This window comes from Rana temporaria, chromosome 3 (assembly GCF_905171775.1).
Source record: "Rana temporaria chromosome 3, aRanTem1.1, whole genome shotgun sequence".
Taxonomy (NCBI): domain Eukaryota; kingdom Metazoa; phylum Chordata; class Amphibia; order Anura; family Ranidae; genus Rana; species Rana temporaria.
Window position 1 is genome coordinate 143,865,042 of NC_053491.1, and position 26,025 is coordinate 143,891,066.

The following is a 26,025-nucleotide window of genomic DNA, read 5'->3' on the forward strand; positions in this document are numbered from 1 at the left end:
AGAAATGTAAAATACTAACAAAATATATGTATAGTTCATAGTATTAAAAAAAATAGTTGTGCACCGCAGAAGTGTACATGTTTGACTTGAAGAAAAGGTGGCAACCCAAATGGTACAATGTAAAAAATAAATGATTCCAGATCATTTTTTACTAACCTTTTTATGGACATTCTGGTGTAGTCCAGAAATTTGTCTTCATGGTCACGGAGGTCTTGGTACATCACCCAAAATTGCCCTCTTTCTTCCCGATCAGCAATGACGGGGTGTATCCAAAATCTGCGTTGCCTCTTCCTTTTTCTCTGCCTCTCGTTTACAAGATATTGGCTAGCAGTGGCTGCTGCCATGAACAAAGCCATCTCGTCATCACTCATTTTCACAATGGAGTCAGAAGCACAAGGATGACCCGGAAGAGGAATTATCACCCAGGAAGAGGAAAAAAAAACCTTTCACATAGCAACAAATGATGACAGAGGTGATCTATTTTACTATTGGTCAAAAAAAAAACAAAAAACGCTGGACGTCGCTCTGCTCAAACGCGCGCAAACGCGCACAAACGCGCGCAAACGCGCACAAAAACGCGCGAAAAAAACGCGCGTAAAAACGCCTGGTAACGCCAACGCCTAGGTGTGAATGCAGCCTCATAGTTAGGCAAATAGGTAGTGTAAGTTCTACAGGTCGCTGTGCGATCCTCAGTTACATCAGGAGTGGTGTCTCAGTGGTATGGTGACAAGTCGTAGGGAGGTAAAGCTGCAGAGTAACCTATGTAGGCGTCCGGATAACTGGCAGGGCTGCACGTCATACGGCCTTGATGATTTTTGGGAACCGGAAATGCGTGCCAGCATGGAACGCAGGCTCGGGACAGTCTGTAAGCAACACTGTGACCAATCAGATGATGGTCACAGTGTCACTTCCAGGTTACGAACCCTCCCGAGCCTGCGTTCCATGCCGACATGCATTTTCAATTCCCGGAAATCATCGAGTACAGGCCTGCCAGCTGTCCGGATGCCTACAGAGGTTACCCCGCAGCTTTACCGCCCTACGGCTTGTCACCATACTGCCAAGACGCCGCTCCTGATGTGACCGCGGATCGCACAGCGACCTGCAGAACTTATACTACCTATTTGCGTAACCATTACGTCCATCTTGTGAGTAGCCATTTGGCTTGCTTTTTGAATCTAATGAACAAATATACGCTACACTTAGTTTGGCGCACCTTGTCTCTTTTCTACGTGTTTATTTTCATAGTAAACCTTATATCATTGTACTATGACCAGTAACATTATCATGGCTTTAATAGACTAGCTAACTATAGGAATAGACAAGTTATTAATTATATAGGGAATCCATAACCACCCGGGAAATATTTTTTTCAGCTGGGGTTTCATTTGAACTGAGGAAGCCAGTTATAGTCTTCAACATTCCGGAACAACAATTAAATGTCACTATTCCTAGTAATACCATGATATGAGTAATTGAAAATCTTAACATACACAACTCAGTAGATGTGCTCAATTAAAATATACAATACTTTCTCCTAAATAGATACTAAACAGAGATTTGTTATTTATCATAATTCATTCACATAAATCATATCATGCCACTATTTTTTTTTTATCTAAACATTCTCTTGCAGGGAAAGAGCCTTGAGAGGGGCTCCTATTACTCTGCTGGTGTATGCTATCTACTGTGTGAGTTTGTGTCTGACCAGCCCTGATGTGTGCTGTGCCCGTCACATGACTTAAAAAAATAAAACTGTTTCAGAAGAGCAATTTGAATTAGAATATAAATATCAAATAACTATTTTATGGCTCCCAAAAAATCTCGATTGAACATCAAATATGTATTTGTGACTTAATGTCTCAAACGGTGTAAACTCTGTACCTAAGTCCAGTAGGGTGCTGCGTTATAAAACTTACGCAACCTCGCACTTGATAAACCATAATTACTAGTGGCCTGTGGGCCTATTAGGTGTATTTCTTTTGTATGTCCGTTACAGGTTGGCAGACGGAGGCGGAGGATCCCCCCCCCCCCATCTTCCCCCTCTTATTCTGCGTTCTCCTCTTTCCTCTACCATTTTTTCTTTTCTTGCTCTCCTGAGCCCTCTCTTCATTCTCTGATACTTTTTGTTATTGCCGGTGATTATAAGTTTATACGCTTCTCATGAGTGTGTTTGTTTCCATATGGTTGGGAGGCGTATGCTGAGGATCTGCCGCACGTTCCACCCTCCCCGTAATGAAACTGGGAGCTGTGGGCTCCGGGGGGCTCCCGGAGTCCTCATAGTACACGGCTAATAAGCTTATTACTTGTGTGTTATAACTGTTTTGATGTGAGCTTTCTTGATATGACATGCGGTCTTGCTGATCCTCGTGATTTCTAATTTATGTTGATGTCTGTCAATTATTTTTTCTTTATAATAAAAAATATATTGAACAAAAAATATGTATTTGTGTGCATTAACATTGTGTTTGGGTGGGAGTCACAGATGATTGAGTGTGTTTAGCAATATGAGGACATGGAGGAGGGAGGAAGAGAGGGAAGGGTCATTTAACACTGTGTATATGCCCATATATGTGACTTTATAGTCACATGGGCAGCAGAGATGAAAAAAAAAAAAAAGAAGGAAATGAAGAGCTTAGAAGGTAACTGAAATTGCAGCATGCTCCGTAGAGGACACCAGCTGGTCTACATAATTTCAGGCTGCAATGGGGACAAAGAAGACAGGAACTGAATGTAGATCAACCAGGTACATTTCACTCTGCACAAAACAAATGCTTTAGAGGCTTTGTGAGTATGAACACTGATTTAGAATGTAATGAGACTTTCATAGTCTAGGTTTAATGACAATTTGAATCCAGATATATTTAAATATCTTCATTCCATCAATATGCTGATATACATCAGGTATTTAATAGATCCTTGATTTACCTTTCCTGCCAGATGGAACAGTGATTTTTAGAAAACTGTTTGGACTGCTGTTTAGACTTGCAGACTCAACTAAGCAGTAGGCTTCTGGTGACCAATTCAGATAGATACCCTGTCTCCAATACATTCTGTTGGGACGCTGTGCTCGTTCTGTAGTTATACAAGTCAAAATAAAGAAGTTTGTTAATATGCCACTGTTGAATACTACATTTATGAAAAGCATCAATATTTTTTGCATATGCAATACTAGATAATCACAGTAAACAATCACAGGTAATCGTGTTAACTTTATTTGCTGCAAGACTAAATTAATTTGACACAACAGGTTCTGTAGTACTTTGACCAACATTTGCTGCCCACCTCAATGTAGGATGTTCATGAGTGAAGCAGTATAATATAGTTTGAGTCTATCTGTAACACCATATTTACAAATGTGTTTTTACTTGGGTCCCATTCACATCTTGGTAAAAAAAATAAAAAATTAAGTTAAGATTATAGTTACATACTTAGTCTGGTTAAAAAATGTCTATTCAGTTCAACCAATACTAGGGAAAAAAATATATATACAATCCTATACCCACAGTTGATCCAGAGGAAGGCAATCAGATATTCCATGGATCAACTTTACCTATAAATGTTAGTATCCAGTTTATTTATGTGCATCTAGGAAAGAATCAATGCCTTTCTTAAAAAAAAAAAAAAAATCTACTGAACTGGACATAACCACCTCTTGAGGGAGTCTAATCCACATTTTTACAGCTCTTACTGTGAAGAAGCCTTTCCATATTTGGAGATTTAATCCATTTTCCTCCAGACACAAAGAGTGCCCCCTTGTCCTCCTGTGATGACCTTAAAGTGAATAACTCAACACCAAGTTCACTATATGGAACCTTATGTATTTATACAGTGTCTTGAAAAAGTATTCATATCCCTTGAAATTTTACACATTTTGTCATGTTACAACCAAAAAGGTAAATGTATTTTATAGGGAATTTATGTGATAGACCAACGCAAAGTGGCACATAATTGTGAAGTGGAAGGTAAAATGATAAATGTTTGTCATTTTTTTACAAATAAATATCTGAAAAGTGTGGTGTGCATTTGTATTCAGCCCCCTTTACTCTGATACCCCTCACTAAAATCTACCCCAACTAAAATCTAGTCAAACCAAATGCCTTCAGAAGTCACCTAAGTAGTAAATAGAGTCCACCTGTGTGCAATTTAATTCTTAGTATAAATACAGCAGCTCTGTGAAGCCCTCAGAGGTTCTTTAGAGAGCCTTAGTGAACAAACAGCATCATGAAGGCCAAGGGACACATCAGACAGGTCAGGTATAAAGTTGAGAAGTTTAAAGCAGGGTTAGGTTATAAAAAGAAAAATAACTAAGCTTTGAACATCTCACGGAGCACAGTTCAAACCATCCAAAAATGGAAAGAGTATGGCACAACTGCAACCTACCATGGCCGTCCACTGAAACTGACAGGCTGGGCAAGGAGAGCATCAGAGAAGCAGCCAAGATGCCCATAGTAATACTGAAGGAGCTACAGAGATCCACAACTCAGATGGGAGAATCTGTCCACAGGACAACTAATATTAATATTACCATTATTATAAAGGATTTATATAAAGTTTGCGCAGCGCTGAACAAAATGAAGGCAGAAATTACAGTTACATTACAATTTGGTACAAGAGGAATCAGAGGGCCCTACTCATTAGAGCTCACAATCTAAAAGGGAGGGTCACTTGATACAAAAGTTAATCGCTGTGGTGAATGACCTGATGGAGGAAGTAAAAAAACAGTGTATTAGTTAGAAGCAGGATAGGTTTCTTTAAAGAGTAGGGTTTTCAGGGATTGTCTAAAGATGGATAGATTAGGGGACAGTCGGACAGATGGGGGAAGGAAGTTCCAAAGGATGGGAGAAGCTCTGGAGAAATCCTGGAGGTGAGCATGGGACAAGTCGACAAGGGAGCTAGAGAGCAGGAGGTCTTGGGAGGACAGAAGAGAGGAACTTGGCTGGTATTTTGAGACTAGGTTCGTGATGTAGCTCGGGGCAGAGTTATGGATGGCTTTGTAAATTATTGTTAGCACTTTGCATTTTATCCATTGGCAAAGTGGAAGCAAGTGGAGGGATTGGCAGAGAGGGGTGGAGGACACTGAATGGTTGGTAAGGTGGATTAATCTTGCAGCGGCATTCATTGTGGACTGAAGGGAGAATAGTCTATGTGAAGGGAATCCAATGAGGAGGGTGTTGCATTAGTCGAGGCAAGAGATAACCAGGGAGTGAATTAGAAGCTTGGTGGTGTCATTATTTAAAAAGGGGCACATTCTAAAAATGTTGTAGAGGCTAAAGCAGCATTATTTGGACAGGGATTGGATGTGGGTCTGAAAAGGACAGTTCAGGTCTAAGGTTACCCCAGCACCCTGGCTTGTAGGGACAGACTGATAGATGTACCCTTGATCTTGACAAAGAAGTCAGGGGAAGGGGCACGTGGGGGAAGAAATATTAAGAGCTCGGTTTTAGATGGATTCAGTTTGAGTAAGTGGTTTGACATCCAGGCTGATATGTCTGTTAGTAAATCGGTTATGTGTGAGGAGACTAATGGGATAAGCTGAGGGGCAGAGAGATAAATTTGGGTGTCAATAGCATATAAATGGTAGTGGAAGCCATGACCAGCTTACCCAGGGAGGACATGTAGATAGAAAATAGTAGAGGTCCAAGGACAGAACCTTAGGGGACCCCAACGGTAAGAGGATTTGGAGAGGAGGAAGTGGAGTTGTAAGTGACAGCGAAGGTGCCGTGTTATAGGCAAGATTCGAACAAACCAGCCATGGAGTCCAAGCAAATTTTTTTTTGTGGAGGGGGTGGTCAACTGTATTAACCACTTAAGGACCGTGCCTGTTTTTCAGACTTGGTGTTTACAAGATTAAAGGAGTTGTAAAGGAAAAAAATGTTTTGCCTAAAATTAATGTCTGCAAGGTAGACAGACAGAATAGTGTAATGATTCGGTTAAAAAAAACGAATAAATACCTATTAAATTCCTTCATCTACATCACCTCCGGTGTTCTAGTTTCTGTTCTCTCATTTACTTCCTGGTTTGCGGCGCTCGTTCAAGTAAGAACTACATTTCCCAGTATGAAATGCGGCACGCCCAGTAATTCACACCTCCTTGAAGTCTCTAACACGTAGAGAGCGTCCTGCCGCACAGATGTAGTTCCCAGGAGGGGGCGAGCACGTCACTGACCACCATGGTGAGTAAAAAATAGACAAGCAGGAATTGAACGGAACAGAGAAGAAATAGAGAAACTTCTGAGCAAAACGAACAATGAGGAAGTGAAACGAGGAATGTCTGCAGGTAAAGGATGCTTATTATGAAAAAAAACTAGCAGACCCGGAAGTTGCGTTGTACGTGAATGGTATACGCCTCGACGTACGTTTCGTTTGGATTACGTCCTGATGACGTAATCCAAACGAAACGTACGTCGAGGCGTATACCATTAACGTACAACGCAACTTCCGGGTCTGCTGGTTGTCGGCGGTGACACGCACGCTTCATCGCTGCAGCACACTACAACGGAGATCCTCTCCCATACTGACCCACGCTTACAGCCTCAGTGCCGGGATCGAGGCACCTGATCTAGTAAGGAGCCATTTGGCTAGCTTTATATGTTTAAGTTTTTTAATAAACGGTATCACACTATTATGGTTTCTCATTCCGGTTTATGTATCTCCAATCTGACTGCGATACTGGAACCCTGGCCTATGGGATAGTGTTTCCCAAACAAGCGCATTTGACTTCTTTTTATTAAAGAGTCAACTGGAGCTGGAAAGGAGCCATCTTCTATCTGACCACGTCGGGTGCAATGTTTATTATATGGTGAAGGCTTTCATGAGCACAGATTCTTCTCACATCAATGCTTATTGCATATATTCAATGCTTTATTTGGAAATTATTAAATGCAATATCCTGGGACTTTATTTGCACATTTGCACTTTATTACGCATGGACTTTTTTGTATTTCTATTTTTATTAAACAGTAATGTTAGCCCAATTTTTTTTTATATTGTAAAAGGTAATGTTACGCCGAGTAAAATGAAACCCAACATGACGCACTTCAAAATTGCGCCCGCTCGTAGAATGACATCAAACTTTTACCCTTAATCTCCATAGGCGATGTTTAAAAAATTCTATAGGTTGCATCTTTTGAGTTACAGAGGAGGTCTAGGGCTAGAATTATTGCTCTCGCTCTATCAATCACAGCCGTACCTCACTTGTGTGGTTTGAACACAGTTTTTGGATGCGGGCGCTATTCACGTATGCGCTTCTGTGCGTGAGCTCGTCGGGACGGAGCACTTGAAGAAAAAAAAAATTGTTTTCTTATTTTAATATATTTTATACATTTTTACACTTAAAAAAAAATAAAAATGGGTCACTTTTATTCCTATTACAAGGAATGTAAACATCCCTTGTAATAGCAAAAAGCATGAACGGTCCTCTTAAATTTGAGATCAGGGGGTCAAAATGACCTTTGGATCTCATATTTAAACTAAAATGCAAAAAAAAAAAATTGTCATTTGAAAAAATGACAAGAAAATTTGCCTTTAAGAAGCATGGACAGAAGTGACGTTGCTTTTGCCCTGCTATGCAATGGAGACGGGTGGGGGCCATCTTGCCCTCACTCGTATCCCAGCCGAGCAGGACACAGAACGCAATCGCCTCCGCCGCTGCCGACGGCTCCGGTAAGCGGCGGAAGGGGGGCCCCTCTCCCGCCGCCGATAACTGATCTTGCGGTGAATCCGCCACAGAGACCACCATTATCGTTAACAGGACCGCTCACAGGAAAGATGGATATCTCTGTTGTGGTTAAAGGCAGCGGGGAAAGGTCCAAGAGTAAGAGTACAGAATAATGACCCTTGGTTTTGGCTGTTAGTAAGTCCTTTGTGAGTTTTAGGAGGGCAGTTTCTGTGGGCAAAAGGGGATCAAGAAGGCTATTCTCAATGAGGTGGTCACTCAGTCGGTTGTAGACTAAACGTTCAAGGAGTTTGGAGGCAAAAGGGAGTAAAGAGAAGGTTGTTAAGATTGGTGGGGTCCGGTGAGGCTTTTTTGGTATGAAGTGACTAGTGCATGTTTTAGAGCATGGGTCCTCAAACTATGGCCCTCCAGTTGTTCAGGAACTACAATTCCCATCATGCCTAGCCATGTCTGTGAATGTCAGAGTTTTGCAATGCCTCATGGGATGTGTAGTTCCGCAACAGCTGGAGGGCCGTAGTTTGAGGATCCCTGTTTTAGAGGGTTGGGGAAGATGCCAGTAGAGAGGGAGAGGTTGAAGATATGAATTAAAGAGTGTAGGATAGAGCCAGAGGGTGAACGTAGTATTTGAGAAGGAACAGGGTCCAGGAGGCAGGAGTTTAGGTGGGTGTAAAAAAAAAAAGTTTAGTGATTTCTTCTATAGTAGCTGCATTAAAAGAGGGAAGTATTGACTGTGCAGGAGGACAAGGAGTGTAAAGGGAAGGAAAGATCTGTAGAGTGGAGATCTCAAGACAAATTGTCTCAATCTTATTTTTGAAGTGAATAGCAATCTCCTGGGCAGTAAGTTAGTGGGTGGAGGCAATGGAGGACGAAGTAGAGTGGTAAACGTAGAAAAGAGTTGATGGGGACTGCATGAGAGGGTGTTCATAAGAGTGATAAAGCACGTCTGTTTGGCAGTGTGGAGGCAGGAATGGTATTTTTGGAAGGCAGATTTATATTGGCTAAAATCTTGCTGTGACTTAGTCTTATGCCAGACGCTCAAGAGCGCGGCTACCGTTTTTGAGGCTTCTGTTATTGTCTGTCTGCCAGAGTCGTATCGGTCAATGCCGGATTCTGTGTGTAGTGAGGGCGGCCAAAGTACCCAGGGTGGATGTAGAAAAGAAGTGGCCAAGGTTGGGGCAGGACAAGGATGACATTTTGTCGTAGAGACAATCTGTAGCAGAAAAAAAGGAGGGTTAAAGGGGTTGTAAAGGTTCATTTTTTATTATCAAAATAGGTTCCTTTAAGCTAGTGCATTGTTGATTCACTTACCTTTTCCTTTGAATTCCCTTCTAAAATGTTTTTTTTCTTTGTCTGAATTTCTCACTTCCTGTTCCTCCTCAGTAAGCTTGCCCCCATCATCCGAGCCATTCTGGCTGGGGGTTAGTCAGCCAGAACAGCTTACTGAGGAGGAACAGGAAGTGAGAAATTCAGACAAAGAAAAAAAAACATTTAGAGGGGAAATCGAAGGAAAAGGTAAGTGAACCAACAATTCACTAGCTTAAAGGAACCTATTTAGAAAATAAAAAACAGACCTTTACAACCCCTTTAAGATGGCAAAGGTTTCTATGGGTAATAGTTTGATAGTTGGAAGGCAAGGAGGAAGAAGATAAGGAGAGAGTGAAACTAAAAAGGGGGTGATCAGAGAGAGGAAAAGGAATGTTGGAGAGGACGAGCCCGACACAAATCTGGCCTTTATGAAAGCATGGCAAGAAGAAAGCCATGGTTGAAAAGGCCATAAGAAGTCCTGTTTGCAGTTTGCGAGAAACCATGTGGGGGACACAAACATGTGGAAGAAGGTGTTTTGGTCAGATGAGACCAAAATTGAACTTTTTGGCCTAAAAGCAAAAAACACTATGTGTGGTGGAAAACTAACACTGTACATCACCCTGGCAGTATGTGGGGATTCTTTTCTTCAGCAGGAACAGGAAATCTGGTCAGAGTTGATGGGAAGATGAATGGAGCCAAATCCAGGGCAATCTTTTTTTAGAAGAAAACACGTTAAGAGTCTGCAAAAGACTTGAGACTGGGATGGAGGTTCACTTTCCAGCAGGACAATGGCCCTAAACATAAAGCCAGAGCTACAATGGAATGGTTTAGATCAAAGCATATTCATGTGTCAGAATGGCCCAAAGTCCAGACCTAAATCCAATTTAGAATCTGTGGCAAGACTTGAAAATTGCTTTTCAGACACTCTCCATTGAATCTGACAGAGCTTCAGAATGGGACAGAATGGGCAACAATTTCACTCTAGATGTGCAAAGCTGTAATTGCAGCGAAAGGTGGTGCTACAAAGTATTGATTTGAGGGGCTGAATACAAATGCATGTCATACATTTCAGATATTTGTAAAAAAATAATCACGTTTTTGGTTGCAACATGACAAAATATAAAAAATTTCAAGGGGTATGAATACTTTTTCAAGGCACTTTCCATGTTAATCATATCCCCCCTCCCCCTTAATCTCCTCCTCTCAAGAGAGAATAAATTCAGCTCAGCTAATAGCTGAGCTCCTCCATGCCTCTTATTAGTTTGGTTGCTCTTCTTTGTACTTTTTCCAGTTCCCCAATATCCTTTTTAATGAACTGGTGCCCAAAACTGAACTTCATATTCCAGATGAGGTCTTACTAATGATTTGTACAGGGGCAAAATTATATCTCTCTCTCTGCCGTTCATGCATCCATTATGTAAAAATGCAAGTGAAATCCATGAAAAGATCTGTGCCATTCATTATCACTCAAGCAAGATGTGTGAAGTATGCAAAAATAGGAATAAAATAGGAGTAGAATAGAAATAGGCATATGGCCACTGACTATAATAGCACAGGATGCATCACACATTTATGGTTCAGTTACGGACTTCTGATTTTTTTATTATTATTTTTTCCTCATCTGCATATACCTTTCTTTTGATCAGAGACTTTGAAAGTACTCAAGCCAGAAGATACACATGATATAGTCTAGCAATTATTATTAGAAGCAAATAAGCAAGGGCTGCCCCCCATTTGTTCTCAATATAGTTTCCCTTTAATGGATATGTGCACTTTAAGACAAGGTGTTATCCCTTTTGCCCCTTTACCCGGACCTAAAGCTACACCTTCCTCCTTACAGTACTTACCTTGATATGACAACCACCACCTCTGGTGTTTGTCTACATTTAGCGCTGCAAGTCTCCCTCTCCTGGTTGTACCTGCATGTTTCAATCTCACAAACATCTATGGGGCCATCTCACTTTGTCTCTTACCTTGGCACACAGCCCAATAGAATTTTATAGGGAGTAATTGCACGGATGAGGCCAACAGAGTGAGACCTGCGGATGCTGCATGTAGACAAACACTGAAGGCCATGGCCATGGCCATCATATGGAGATAAGCATGCATCTGTGAAGGGGAGGATGGGTTGGATAAAGTTAGGGAAAAAATAATTACACTTTATCTTAAAGTGCACTTATCCTTTAATTAAATCACAATTTAGTAGAGGAAATATTTATGCCCAATGTTTTAATGTCGTATGCTAAATTGCCATGATCAAACAGCCATGACCAAAACAACACATTTTTGGGATACAAATAGAAACAACTAACCTCTGCCACACAACATGTATGAGGACACTTCAAGAAGTCTGGTAATGAGCCTAGACCAAAAGCCCATAGGAAAGTATGACATCTCATACAGTCGTATGATGATTTCCGAATTTTCACAATGAGGCAATTCTATTACAGGCCGGTGATCTGATAAACTATAAAATAAAGGACACCTTAAAACAGTTCTAAAGACATAGAAACCATACATGTATGTCATCACATTTACAAAACAATGTATGTGTTAGGAGATTCATCTTAAGACATATGTATACATACAGAGAAAGTCCAATATTTATGTGTTAAGGACAGCTGTTCTATCAAACTCCCACATTGTGGGAGATATATATATATATATATATATATATATATATATATACACATACACACACACACACACACACACACACACACATACATACATACATACATACATACATACATACACACACACACACACACACACATACACACATACACGTAGGGTTGCCGCCTCATCCCTTTAAACCCGAACACATATGCATTCCACAGGTTCTGGTACTAATTTAATGCAGATAACTTCCCAAGTTTAATTACCACCCCAATCAACCACAGAACCTGTGTAATTAATATGTGTTCGGGTTTAAAGGGATGAGGTGGAAAACCTACATACAATAAATATTTGGAGTTGTATGGAGGATTGGTTCCGGACCAGCTGCCTCAGTTATACGGCAGCAGGTTGACTCCCCTGGGTGAGGAATCGTAGCTGTACGTTGGGGGGGCGCGCGCACCCACAGCGATCAAATTCGCTTCAGAACCTATCAGTCTCCAGGCCACGGCCAATGATGGTGATCGGTTCTGGCGAATGGGAGACTGTCCCCTGCCTGTAAGTGTAAAACACAGGCAGGGACAGTGATGTCATCTCCCTCTCTGGAATTTTCTGTTCCAGAGAGGTGAGAGGACATCCAAATGTGAGCTGCACCAACACTACACTACACTACACTGACACAGTACACATAGGCACACTTTTCACCCCCGATCACCACCCCCAGTTAATCCCTTCACTCCCTTTCACCCCCTGATCGCCCCTCCCCCAGTTAATCCCTTCACTCCGTCACAATGTCACCAAGTGCAGTTTTAAATTTTTTCTTTGATCACTGTACTAGTGTCATTTGTGATACTAATCAGTGTTAGGGTACTTAGTTGCAGGCCCAGATAGATCTAGGGACCTCCCCTAAAAAAGGTTTAACCGTTTTATCACCCCCCAGTTAACCATTTCACCCCGTCAGTGTGTAGTTAGTCAGTTACTGTCACGTCAGGTTTTTATAGCATCAGGGTACCTGCCTGATCGCCCAGCGGGAAACATCAGTTAAGTTTTAGGGTCAGTTAGGGTCTGTGTCAGCCCCAGGCAGCATCAGATTAGTGCCAGTAGCGCCAACACCCACGCACGCACCATACACCTCCCTTAGTAGAAGAGTGTCAATATATTTGATCCAATCAGATCTATACTAGCGTCCCCAGTAGTATAGGGTTCCCAGAAATGCAGCATTAGTAGGATCAGCCCAGATACCTGCTAGCACCTGCGTTTAGCCCCTCCGCCCAGCCCAGCCAAGTGCAGTATCAATTGATCACTGCCACTTACAAAACACATAACTTCAGCGTTTGCAGAGTCAGGATCGACTCTGCGAACGCTGAACAGTTTGTTTTAAAGCTTTTGAAGCAGTCGCCGACAATCAGGTGCTCTTTTTTCCTGTGACTTTCACTAGTTGTACCAGTAAATTTAGAGGCCACAATGTCCAATCGAAAGTACATTAGTGAAGAGGCCTACACATTTCTGAGCAAGACAGATAAGAGTGAAGAGGAAGTCACCCATCTGTCAGATTTAGGCTCAGAATACGAACAGGTAGACAGCAGCGGCACCCTGACAGATAGCTCTGATGACGGAGTAGTGGTCCCTGCCAAGGTCAGGCGTACCCAACCCCATTCTTCTGCTGGTGTTGAGGTGCAAGAACCGCAGGACTCTCGTATGGAGCAGAGAGCCAGCACTAGTGTCGCTCATCCTTGTGGTGAACTGGCAAACACCAGCGGCCTAGTACATCCTGGTCGTACATCCAGCACTGCAGTAACACTTGGCGATGTGGCGAGTCCCATAAGTGCAGCTCAAGCTGGTGCTGTGGCTAGCACAAGTAGTGTCAAGCAGCTACCAAGAAGACAAAAACAGGCCCGTCAAGCCCATAGTGCCCTTCCCGCTGCATCTGCCAATCCATATTGGAAGCCCACCACTTCTGCAGCGCCCGTACTTCCCCATTCTCTGGCCAACCCGGAATTCAGGTGGAAATAGTTGATTTGACGTTACTTCATTTTTATTTGCCGTTTTTCACTGAAGATTTCTATAGATCTATTGTGGACGAAAGCAATTTGTATGCCGATGAATTCACTGCTGTTAATCCCCAGTTGGCTCTTACCAGAGATTGGAAACCGATTACGGTTTCCGAATTTAATTTGGTGTCACCCTTATTTGGAAAGGGGTACCACTTGCACGTGGACAATTATTACACAAGTGTGTCACTTGTTATTCACATTTTTGATTGTGGAATTGGCGCATGTGGCACCATGCGATCTAATCGCTGGGGCTTCCCCCAACAACTTGTAGAGTCGCGACTTAGACGGGGGTTGGAGAGAGTCTGCTTGAGATGTAATAATTTGCTCGCAGTGAAGCGGAGGGATGATCGGAATGTTTTCGTTCTGTCCTCCCTTCACGCAGATACGACGGCTGGTGTTGGAGAAACTCATCTGTGTCCATGAATACAACCTTAACATGGGAGGGTTGGCCCTTAACGACCAGATTATGGTGTCATACTTAAAGTGGAGTTTCCATCCCAAAAATGTTTTTTCATTATTGTGCTCATTAGACCTAAAAAGGTAAAAAATAAAATAAAAAATCACCTAGGATTCTGACATCTCCCACTAATGCTCCTGGGAAATGTGTCATTTCCCAGGATGCAGTGCGCTGTCCAATTATCACTCCCCATCCAAGACTTCCAGGAAGTAAGTGCTTGTAGGCTTCACAATGCCCACAAGCAAAATGACAACGGTGTAGACATAGTTTTATAAACTATCTTTTTTGAATATCTATGCGGATCGGCGGCGGATTGTAAAATAGTAAGTGGCCGGATTTATATTATAAAAACGCAGGATGAAAGGACATACATTTAAAAAATGCTAATTGTGGTTGGAACTCCGCTTTAATTGCCCGTAAGGCCAGACGCTGGTAAAAAATGTACCTGTATATCTATTCCAAATGTCTCTGTTGAACGCTTATGTGCTACACAAAGCTTCAGCACGAACTGGATACTTCCTAAAATTCCAGGAAGAGATCATCACAGCCCTTCTGTTTCCACACAGTGCTGTGGCACAACTTCCCAATGCAAATGCAGTGAGCGGGCTGCATGAGAGGAATTTTCCGTATGTCCTCCCTGCTACCTCTAACCAAAGCACACCCCAAAAAAGAAGTTGCATCAGCAGAATTTCCGGATTTAGGAGTGACACCCGATTTTATTGTCCCTCCTGTCCTGACCAACCTGGTCTCTGCATCAGTGACTGTTTCAAACGCTACCATACACTAGTGGATTATTAGCTTAGGTTACAGCACTACACAGTCCTAGGGCACACTTACACATGGTTTCGAAAGATGAAATGGCCATCACATTTTGAGAGACCCCAATGTGGAATGTCTACAGTTACAGTTTATATAAAGTGCAAAAAAAAGAAGGCAAAAAGTGGTTTATTTTTTCTTCTCTCTCATGTTCGCTCTCTATTGTCTGCCCTCTATTGTTCTATATCTATTGCTCTCTCTATTTTTCTCTCTATTGTTACTGTATTTTAGAACTGCAATGTTTTATTTTTACTGTGTTTTATTGTATTTTATGGTATGTCTTACTGTTATACTGTAATGTTACTTTGTTTAATTGTTGACCATTATTTGCTTAGCAGGTATGCCATTCAGCTGCAGCACAGGATTATTTATTCTGACAACAACAGCGTTTGCTCCCACGTAAAGCCGTGATTTCAGAATTGGAGGAGGTGAGGAAAAAAAAAAAAGCATATATGCCGAAGCAAGGGGGGAGGTGTGGAGGGGCTATTTGCTCCAAACATTAGGCGGATTGCCCCCATGGGTCGACATATCTTTTTTAGGCAAAGATTACGATAAAAAAAGTTGTTTTATTGAGTTAATGTTTTATTGTTACCATTGTTTGCTTTTCTGGTACGCCATTTAGCTGCAGCACTGATTTATTTATCTTGACATCAACAGCGTTTGCTCTCACACGTAAAATCAGCGACTCCAGTGATGTAGGAGGTGATTTCACCACCACAGTTAAAAAAAAATGGTGCATATATGCCCATCATTAGAAGTGGGTGGATGAAGGGCATACCCACTGATCAATCTCTCATTCAGCCCACAGGCTGCATGAAAAAAAGAACATTACACTATATGCCCAACAAAGACCAGCAACATACTGGTATGTTGCTGGAATATTAGTGGTTATACCAGTAACATGGCTGCAGGTTTAGGTACCATCTTGGTATCATTCTTTTCAGCCAGTGGTCAGCTTTCATGTAAAAGCAATCCTTGCGGCTAATTAGCCACTAGACTGCTTTTACAACCATGGTTTTCTAGGGATCTCCTGTCCCACCAGGGAAAGTGAGAATGCATCTGGTGGTTCCGCCAGCTTACCATAGAGCTGATCGAAGACCAGAACGGTTCCAATCATCTCTATGGCCTAAGAAACCGGAAGCTGCAAGCATTTCACAACTTGGGTTTCGCTGGATATAAACAGCGCCATTGGAAAAGCATTTTATCACAACGATCTTGGTGTGGTCAGATGATTTGAGGGCAGAGGAGAGATCTAGGGTCTAATACACTCCAATGTTTTATTTTTATTTTTTTAAAGAGTACCTGTCACTACCTATTGCTATTAAAAGAGATATTTACATTTCCTGAGATAACAAAAAAAGAAATTAAATTAATAGTTTAAAAATAAAATAAATAATTAAAAAGCACCCCTGTCCCCCTCGTGCTCGCGCACAAAGGTGAACGCAAGCGTTGGTCTTGTGTCGTATGTAAACCGCAATTGCACCATGCATGTGAGGTATCACCACGAACATCAGATCAAGGGCAGTAATTTTAGCAGTAGACCTTCTCTTCAAATCTAAAGTGGTAACCTGTAAAGGCTTTTAAAAATCTATGTAATTTGTTGCCACTGCACGTTTGTGTGCAATTTTAAAACATGTCGTGTTTGGTATCCATGTACTCGGGATAAGATCATTTTTTTTTATTTCATCAAACATTTGGGCAATATAGTGTGTTTTAGTACTTTAAAATTAATATTTTCCCCCCCCAAAAAATTGCATTTGAAAAATCGCTGCGCACATACTTCGTGAAACAAAAATTGTATCACCCACCATTTTAATCTGTAGGGCTTTGCTTTAAAAAATATATCTGTTTGGGGGTTCAAAGTATCTTTTGAACAAAAGAAAAAAATATTTTATCATGTAAAAAGTGTCAGAAAGGGCTTTGCCTTCAAGTGATTCAAAGAGTGGTTGATGTGCGACATAAGCTTCTAATGTTGAGCATACAATTCCAGGACAGTTCAACCCCCCCCCCCCCCCCAAAATGACCCATTTTTTGGAAAGTAGCCATCCCAAGCTATTTGCTGATAGGCAAGTTGAGCCCATGGAATATTTTATATTTTGTCACACGTTTTAGGGAAAATTACAAACTCATGTTTTTGTTTTTTTTTTGCACAAAACCAATCACTGCCTTCAGGCTTTCTAACTACCTATCACAGTTTGGGAGGCCATGAAATGTCAAGATAGGACCAAAAAAATTACCCTATTTTGGAAAGTAGACACTTCAAGCTATTTCCTGAGAGGCATGTTGAGTCCATGGAATATTTTATATTTTGACACACGTTTAGGGAAAATTACAAACTTTTTCTTTTTGCACAAAGTCGTCACTAAATTATATATTGCTCAAACATGCCATGGGCATATGTGGAATTCCACCCCAAAAAACATTCGGCTGTTTCTCCCGAGTATGGGGATACCACGTGTGGGACTTTTTGGGAGCCTAGCCGCGTACAGGTCCCCAAAAACCAATCACTGCCTTCAGGCTTTCTAAGGGCGTAAAATAGTAATTTTACTCCTCACTACCCACCCATCACAGTTACGGAGGTCCTGAAATGTCAAGATAGCACAAAACCCCCCAAATTAACCCATTTTGGACACCCCAAGGTATTTGCTAGGAGGCATGGTAAGTATTTTGCAGCTCTCATTTGTTTTTGAAAAGAAAAAAAATGATTTTTTTTTTTCTTTTTCAAAACGTTGTGACAAAGCAAGATCTGCAAAATACTCAACATGCCTCTCAGTAAATAGCTTGGGGTGTCTACTTCCCAACATTGTACTGCCCTCTATTTTGCTATAATAAACATCCCATTTTTTTTTAAGAAAACTAATTATTTCTTCTTCAGTTGGGACCATTGACAATTTTACAGTGAACAGTGCTATAAATATGCAAGGATTACTGTATAAAGGTCACTGGCAGGGAAGGGTTAACGCAAGGGGTTAAATGTGTTACCAAGGGAGTGATTCCAACTGTAGAGGGGACACACTGACTGGGGTAGGTGACCGATCGATGTTCCTATATACTAGGAACACATGATCGGTATCCTCTTCCCTGACAGGACATGGATCTGTGTGTTTACACACACAGATCCACGTTCCTGCTCTGTGACCAGCAATCATGGGTGCCCAGCAGACATTGAGGCCGACAGGCATGCGCACTGGCTCCCGAGTGACACGGTGGGCAAGCTGGGATCGCTGGGAAGCTGGGGACGTCATATGACGCCCGCCCAGGATGGCAAAGCCACCTTATGGCCATATTACAATACGCTGGATGGGAAGTGGTTAAGGGGCCAAAATGGTTAATTGCATATTGTGTGTAGTTTGTCTAGTATGGTACAATTGTATATGTTATATATGATTTTCTACTTTTGACATTATTAAATACTATTTTAATTGATCCAACAAGTTCATATCATTTTCACAGGGATGGTTGAGCTCAATTCAGGTTTTTTATTTAAGTTTTTTCGAGTTGTCACAATCATCATCAAGGCTGCTTTTGATTTAAAGTGTGAAAAACCCCCTAAAATAATTTATGGACCGATTTTGCTAAAATACCTGCTTGGAATGAGAAGCTGGTCTTCACCAAGGGGTAAAGCAATCTGGAACTTTTCCAACAGCTTAAAGTACTGAGACATGTAATTTTTCGGAAACTTTCTTTTATTGGAAAGAAATTTCTCCACATCTACACAATTAATAATTCCTTTAGGATATTTCTGACGCCCATCAACTTTAACGGTCAAAATCTGAAGAAGTGCAAGAGAAAGGTATTAATTTAAAAAATGGCATAAATAGAATAATTTGTGTGTGCGTATAAACTGATCAGCGGGTGATTTTATATCACCTCCACAATGCCAGATTTGCAGTTATCACTTTAAGGCCTGGTTCACACTGATGCAATTTCAGATGCGACTTGGGTCGTACTGAATTGTTTGACAATGGAAATAACATTGCTTCCAATGATGCTCGTTCGTGCACAGCTGTGAATGCAACTTTGGGGAAAGGTCCTGTGCTACTTGGGTTTTTGCATGCAATTTGTGGGGGTTGTTAAAGCATAAGTTCACCTTTGGAACATGTTACATCCTTATTTAGGATCTTCTCCCCACACCCTCTGTCAAAATCTAAAAACAGCACGTCCATGCAAGGCTCCGCCAACACAGCCGCATCATTATTTATTGACGATACTGTGTGAATAAATAAACTACAAGTGCAATCGTTCTCCGCGCGCCGACGACTTGTAGTTCTCAATGAACTGTGAGGGTGCTGGTTAGAGTTCTCATAGTCCATTGATTCTTCCTTCAATAACGGTGTCTGCCCATATTGGATGTATGGGCAGACAGTGTATTGTGAATCTGCAGGATCCAAGCGTTGTTGATAGTAGGTGCAAAGCCTTACAGGCTGCGAAGTAAAAAAAAAAAAAAAATGCACATTTTTTTGTCTGCAAAAAGATGTGCATTTATAATTTTTTTGTAAAAGGTGAACTTAGCCCTGCTCCTGGCAAAGTGCCCCTACACCACCTCTGTTGAGGGCATGTGGCCTGATACAGGTTGGGAGGGTTGCTCATTCCCCCCTTTCCTGGCCTGGGGGGCCCTTCACATTTTTTCGTTTTTGGGTGCATGCTCCATAACAACTGATGACTCATTCCTCTGCAGGTGCCAGCTCCCTAACAACTAATGACAAATCGCAGTTCTAAAACCCATTAACTACTTGACTTCCAGATGATTTAGCCCCCTTCATGACCAGGCCATTTTTTTGTGATACAGCATTGCGTAAATTGAATTGACCGTTGACACTGTATGTAATTATTTTCAAAATAGAGCTTCCTTTCGGTGGAATTTGATCACCACTTTTTTGGCACTAGCAGAGTTGCACTGCAGCTGGACTACAAAATCACATTGAAAAACAGATAAAAAAAATAAATAAATCGCACAGCACTAGCGTGAACCTAGCCCAAGAGTTATAAGCAAACTACTGCAATGAATTACCTGTGCCATAATTTTACAAAGCCACTGAGGGTCCACAAAATAAAGGTCTTGAAGTTGAAGAGCAGGGTCCTCAAAATGCAATAACACCCCTATGAAAATATAAACAAGTACAATATTAATGAACCACGCTTCATGATAAGCCTAAGTCACATCATAGAGCACTCAAGTTGCATGCAATAGTGCACCACAAATTGCACTTATCAAAGTACAATTCTGATAATAAAAACAAAAACATAGCACAATGGATAGAACAGGCAAAACCACTTTTAAAAATAAAAATACAAATATGAATTGCACCAACATAAAAGTGACTTGACCAATGCATATCACCAGAAATAACTCATCTAGAGGAATACTATGTCCTGCCAACAGATAAAAATTACCTCTCATTAAGATCTGGCAGTAGGATAGAAAGCAATGAGGATTGATAATTGGAGGTGGATACTGGAGAAACCATAAGGAAACATCCCAATCTGAAACCAAAGATAGGACCCAAATCTAAGTATGAGGTGACAGTACCTCTACTAAACTAACATGTTGGCCTCTATAATTCTCAAATGGAAGTTTGGCACAACCAGGACTCATCCAAGAGCTGGTCCCCTGGCCAAAATGTATCAATTAGGGAAGAAGGGCCTCAGGCTGGGTTCACACTTGTCCTACAGTATCCTGTTCATGAAAGTAGGATGGATGTAGGACCAATGTAGGATAAATGTAGGACCAATGTAGCAGAGCAAAGTAGGATGAAAGTAGTGTAGTATTGTGAACCCAGCCTTGGGCTGGGTTCACACTTGTCCGACAAACGGTCCTACATTGGGAGCCTCATGTAGCATGACGTGTGAAAATCAATGTTTCCCTATGAGAGCTGTCTTAACTGGTCCTACACAAGTCGGTCCGACTTTGAAAATGCTCCCTGTACTACTTTTGGTCCTACATTGCTCCTACTTCAACCCATTGAATATCATTAACCACTTACCCCCCGGACCATATTGCTGCCCAAAGACCAGAGTACTTTTTGCGATTCGGGACTGCGTCGCTTTAACAGACAATTGCGCGGTCGTGCGACGTGGCTCCCAAACAAAATTGGCGTCCTTTTTTTCCCACAAATAGAGCTTTCTTTTGGTGGTATTTGATCACCTCTGCGTTTTTTATTTTTTGCGCTATAAACAAAAATAGAACGACAATTTTGAAAAAAATGAATATTTTTTACTTTTTGCTGTAATAAATATCCCCCAAAAATATATAAAAAAACATTTTTTTTCCTCAGTTTAGGCCGATACGTATTCTTCTACATATTTTTCGTAAAAAAAAATCGCAATAAGCGTTTATTGATTGGTTTGCGCAAAAGTTATAGCGTTTACAAAATAGGGGGTATTTTTATGGCATTTTTATTAATATTTTTTTTACTAGTAATGGCGGCGATCAGCGATTTTTTTTTCGGTATTGCGACATTATGGCGGACACTTCGGACATTTTTGACACATTTTTGGGACCATTGGCATTTTTATAGCGATCAGTGCTATAAAAATGCATTAGATTACTATAAAAATGCCACTGGCAGTGAAGGGGTTAACACTAGGGGGCGGGGAAGGGATTAAGTATGCCTGGGTGTGTTCTTACTGTGGGGGGGGGGGGGTGGCCTCACTAGGGGAAACACTGATCCTCGGTTCATACATTGTATGAACCGAAGAAAAGCATTTCCCCTGCTGACAGGAACGAGAGCTGTGTGTTTACACACACAGCTCCCGTTCCCCGCTCTGTACCGAACGATCGCGTGTGCCCGGCGGCGATCGCGCCCGCCGGGCACACGCACGGGAGTCGGGGGCGAGCGGGGGGCGCGCGCGCGCCTCCGGCGGCGCACGTGCGCCCCTAGTGGCGGCTAAAAGGACGTCATAATACGTGATCTCGCCTAGGAGAGCCACCTTGTGGACGTATTATGACGGTGCGGCGACGGCAAGTGGTTAAAGTCGGACCAAAGTAGTATCCTGTTCATGAAAGTAGGATGGATGTAGGATCAATGTAGGACCAATGTAGCAGAGCAAAGTAGGATGAAAGTAGTGTAGTAGTGTGAACCCAGCCTAAGTAAGACAGGTGACCAAAAACCTGATAGTTACTCTGATTGAGCTCCAGAGATGCTGTGTGGAGATGGGACAAAAGTTCCAAGAGGACAGCCATCACTGCAGCTTTCCAATGATCGGGGCTAGATAGAAGCCTCTCCTCACACATGAGCCTGATTGAAGTTTGCAAAAGTTTTTTCCTTCAGTGCAGCAGAATTTTTCGTAGCCTTTCCCAGATCTGTGCCTCACAATAATCCTGTCTTTGAGCTCTGCAGGCAGCTCATGGCTTCTGTTCTGATACAGTATACATTGTCAGATGTAAGGCCTTTTATAGGGAGGTGTGTGCCTTTCCAAATCATGTCCAATCAATTAAATTTAATACATGTGGACTCCAATCAAGGTGTAGAGACATTGAAGCAACAAGCGAGAGAAAGGGGAGGCACCTGAGTTAAATTAATAAGTGCTGTTTCAAAGGGTAATACTTGTGCCAATGTGATATTTCAGTTTATTATTTTTAATAAATTCACAGACATTAATAAAATTCTGTTTTCGCTTTGTCATTATGGGGTACTGAGTGTAGTTTTACCACTTCAGCCCTGGAAGGATGTACCCCCTTAATGACAGGCCACTTTTTGCAAAATGGAACTGCGTCGCTTTATCTGAAGCTTGGGTACTACTTCGCACAACCACGCAAACAAAATGGACGTCGCTCTTTCCCACAAATAGAGCTTTCTTTTGGTGGTATTTGACCACCTCTATGGTTTTTATTTTTTGCTTTATAAATATCCAAAATAATTAAAAATAATGAAAAAATAAATGCATCTCTTCATCAGTTTAGGCCAATATGTACAGTATTCTTCTACATATTTTTGGTTTGCGAGATGTTTGTAGGCGATACCGCACAAGGAAAAAATGAACCAAGAATAAAAAAAAGAAAAAAAAGAAGAGACCTGCTGCCCCACAGATACAGCCACCTGAGTGGAGTACAGATAATGATTAAAAAGGAATGTGGGTATTGCGCTGTTACTAGGGGTATAAAAAATACCCCTGTGCTATTAAATTATGGTGCTTTTAAATTATTGGTTTATGCACCATAATTTAATAGCACAGGGGTATTTTTATACCCCCAGAGCAACAACGCCACACCCACATTCCTGTTTTAATCATTAATTGGTTTGCGCAAAAGTTATAGTATCTACAAAATAGGGGATAGATTTATGGCATTTTTTACTACAAATTTTAATATAAAACATTTGTTTGTTTTTTTACTAATGGCAGTGATTTAAAACATTTCTTCATAAATGTAGGCCAAAATGTATTCTGCTACATGTCTTTGGTATAAAAAATCCCTGGGAGCGCCTTACTCACAGCCCCCTCCCTCCCACCTGTACATTCGCAGCCCCCCCCTCACACCTGTACGCTCGCAGCCCCCCCCCTCACACACATACATACATGTACACAGACACACACACACACACACACACACACACACACACACAACCCCCCCTTACTTGTTAGGTGGTGTTCCTTGTCCCAGCTCTTGTGCAGGACACATGAAGGGTGCACATGCAGGAATTTACCAGAGGTGGCAGCAAAGAGACCAATGATAAACACACACATTCCAAAAGCCAGCGCAGCCACGGAGCTCTTCTCCTGCACCCACCCCTTCCTTCTCCAATCCCTGACAGACAGCCGGGCCCTTCTAGATGCTAGGGCCCCATACTAGTGTATGAGCTCTGTACACTGTGTACTAGTGTATGGGCCCTGATGGCGGCCCTACCCGCCAGACTGCCTGTGCCAGCCAAGCCGGACTCCCTTGCTCCATACTGCTACTTTTATTTGTCTGGCTCTGATGGGGCCTCATCATGCGCCCGCTCAGCAAGACAGCCCTGATCAGAACAGACGATCTCCCTCTACTTCCCTGTCAGAACGGACATCCGCTTTGTTTACCACTAGCAGATCCTCGTTCTGGCCATCTGTGGAGCGATCGTAGGTGGCCAGCGAATGTCAGACACGCGCATCGGCTACAGCATACTATAGCCATTGCACAGAGCGCCATACCGGTGTGGTGATTCGAGCAATAGAGCAGCCCCATCGAGGTATATCTGCGGCGGCTGGTTGGCAAGAAGTTAATGAGCAAAAAAATTAAAAAAATTAACTGCTGTAGTATCAGGCTGCAACATAACAAAATTGGAAAAAAAAGTTAGGGGGACTGAATACTTTATAAATGCACTGTACATGTATCTCTCACGATCAGGGCTTACAAGTAGTACAATATTTTATACCCAAAATTTCAGACTGAAAACGCCCCCCAGCTGTTTCCTTTTGGAATGTATAGTGTTTGCCCTGACTCATTACTACCCTTTCAAGAGGAGTTATATTTACAAATTTGTGACACAACTATGTGGGTGGGGTTTAAAAGATTTGTACATTTGGGACAACTACTTTGGAGCAAACTGCACCCCTTGTATTGACTACTTCAATAATATTTTGGTTCTCTGTAAAGGTCATTTCATCCTCACAGATTTTGTCACATATTGCAATAATTATTCAGGCATTCACTTTACTTATGTCACAGATCACCAACAAGAGGAAAATTAAACCTCCATGGCAGCAGTTGCCAGCCTAAATGGATACAAAAGCTTCCTTTCAGCCAATTATGTTGATTATTTAGGAATTGCTCCAGCGATCAAGTTTATCTTGCACAGGGACAACTCCACCTAACCACTTCTGCTCTACAGCAATTTTTTGATTTTGAGAACACTGTTATTTTTTGGGGCCTAGTGTTCTACTCCTGTAGATGGCACTATAACCCTCTGGTCAAGAACAGAAGATCTGTATCAGTCAATGAACATGTTATGATTGTTATTTTGATAGCCAGTATTAAGAGTGAATCCTCCCTCTGCTGTGCATTTAGCCATGTAGTGCACTAAGTGCTACTAGCTGCAAGCTCTCACGAAGCCGACAAGCATTTGAAAGCTCTAAACTTTCATTCAGCTCTGTGACAATTCTGACAGCTCAGCTGGACTTTGCCTTGTTCTGGAATCTCCCTTTCCCTGCCATTTGACACTGTAAGGCACATTTGGGCACCATTTTATAATCTATATGAGCCTATATAAAAGCTCACAGTACCACAATCTCTCCACTCTGACGAAGGGGCGTAAACCCCAACATGTTAGTTTAGTGGAGGTACTGCATCACATCATATGCAGACTGTTTCCTCGCCGATTCTAGCTTTATATGCTTGCATAGTTGCCTCCTTATGGTTTCTTCAGTATCCACTTCAGAATAACCAGCCTCATTGCATTTTCTAATTCCTCTGGATAAACAGTTTCAAATCTAGTGTTATGCACTGATCAAGTCACTTTTATGCAAGTAAAATGTTAATGTTTTATCATTACAGTGTAATAAATCGGTGTCAAATCAGTGTAACGCAACACATTAAGATTTGCTGTGTTTTCAGCCCACAACAGGACGAGTGCAGTGGCAGATCAACAGAATGAATATATATTACAGTTGTGCTCATAAGTTTACATACCCTGGCAGAATTTATGATTTCTTGGCCATTTTTCAGAGAATATGAATGATAACCCAGCAACTTTTCACTCATGGTTAGCGTTTGGCTGGAGCCATTTATTATCAGTCAACTGTGTTTACTCTTTTTAAATCATAATGACAACAGAAACTACCCAAATGACCCTGATCAAAAGTTTACATACCCCAGTTCTTAATACCATGTATTGCCCCCTTTAACATCAATGACAGCTTGAAGTCTTTTGTGGTATTTGTGGATGAGGCGCTTTATCTTCTCAGATGGTAAAGCTACCCATTCCTCTTGGCAAAAAGCTTCCAGTTTCTGTAAATTCTTGGGCTGTCTTGCATGAACTGCACGTTTGAGATCTCCCCAGAGTGGCTCAATGATAGAGGTCAGGAGACCAAGATGGCCACTCCGGAACCTTCACTTTATTCTGCTGTAGCCAATGACAGGTCGACTTGGCCTTGTGTTTTGGATCATTGTCATGTTGGAATGTCCAAGTA

General features: G+C 41.7%; 1 protein-coding gene across 5 annotated transcripts in view; it reads right to left on the minus strand.

The window, feature by feature from the left end:
• LRRK2 (leucine rich repeat kinase 2) overlaps positions 1-26,025 on the minus strand; it is a 376,481-nt gene that overhangs the window by 96,395 nt on the left and 254,061 nt on the right. For all 5 annotated transcript variants that reach the window (XM_040343608.1, XM_040343610.1, XM_040343612.1 and 2 more), the window contains 4 exons: positions 19,934-20,022; positions 18,507-18,694; positions 11,292-11,446; positions 2,926-3,072 (listed from right to left, as the gene is read on the minus strand). In XM_040343608.1, the coding sequence (XP_040199542.1) occupies positions 2,926-3,072; positions 11,292-11,446; positions 18,507-18,694; positions 19,934-20,022 (579 nt within the window). The remainder of the gene's footprint in view (positions 1-2,925; positions 3,073-11,291; positions 11,447-18,506; positions 18,695-19,933; positions 20,023-26,025) is intronic.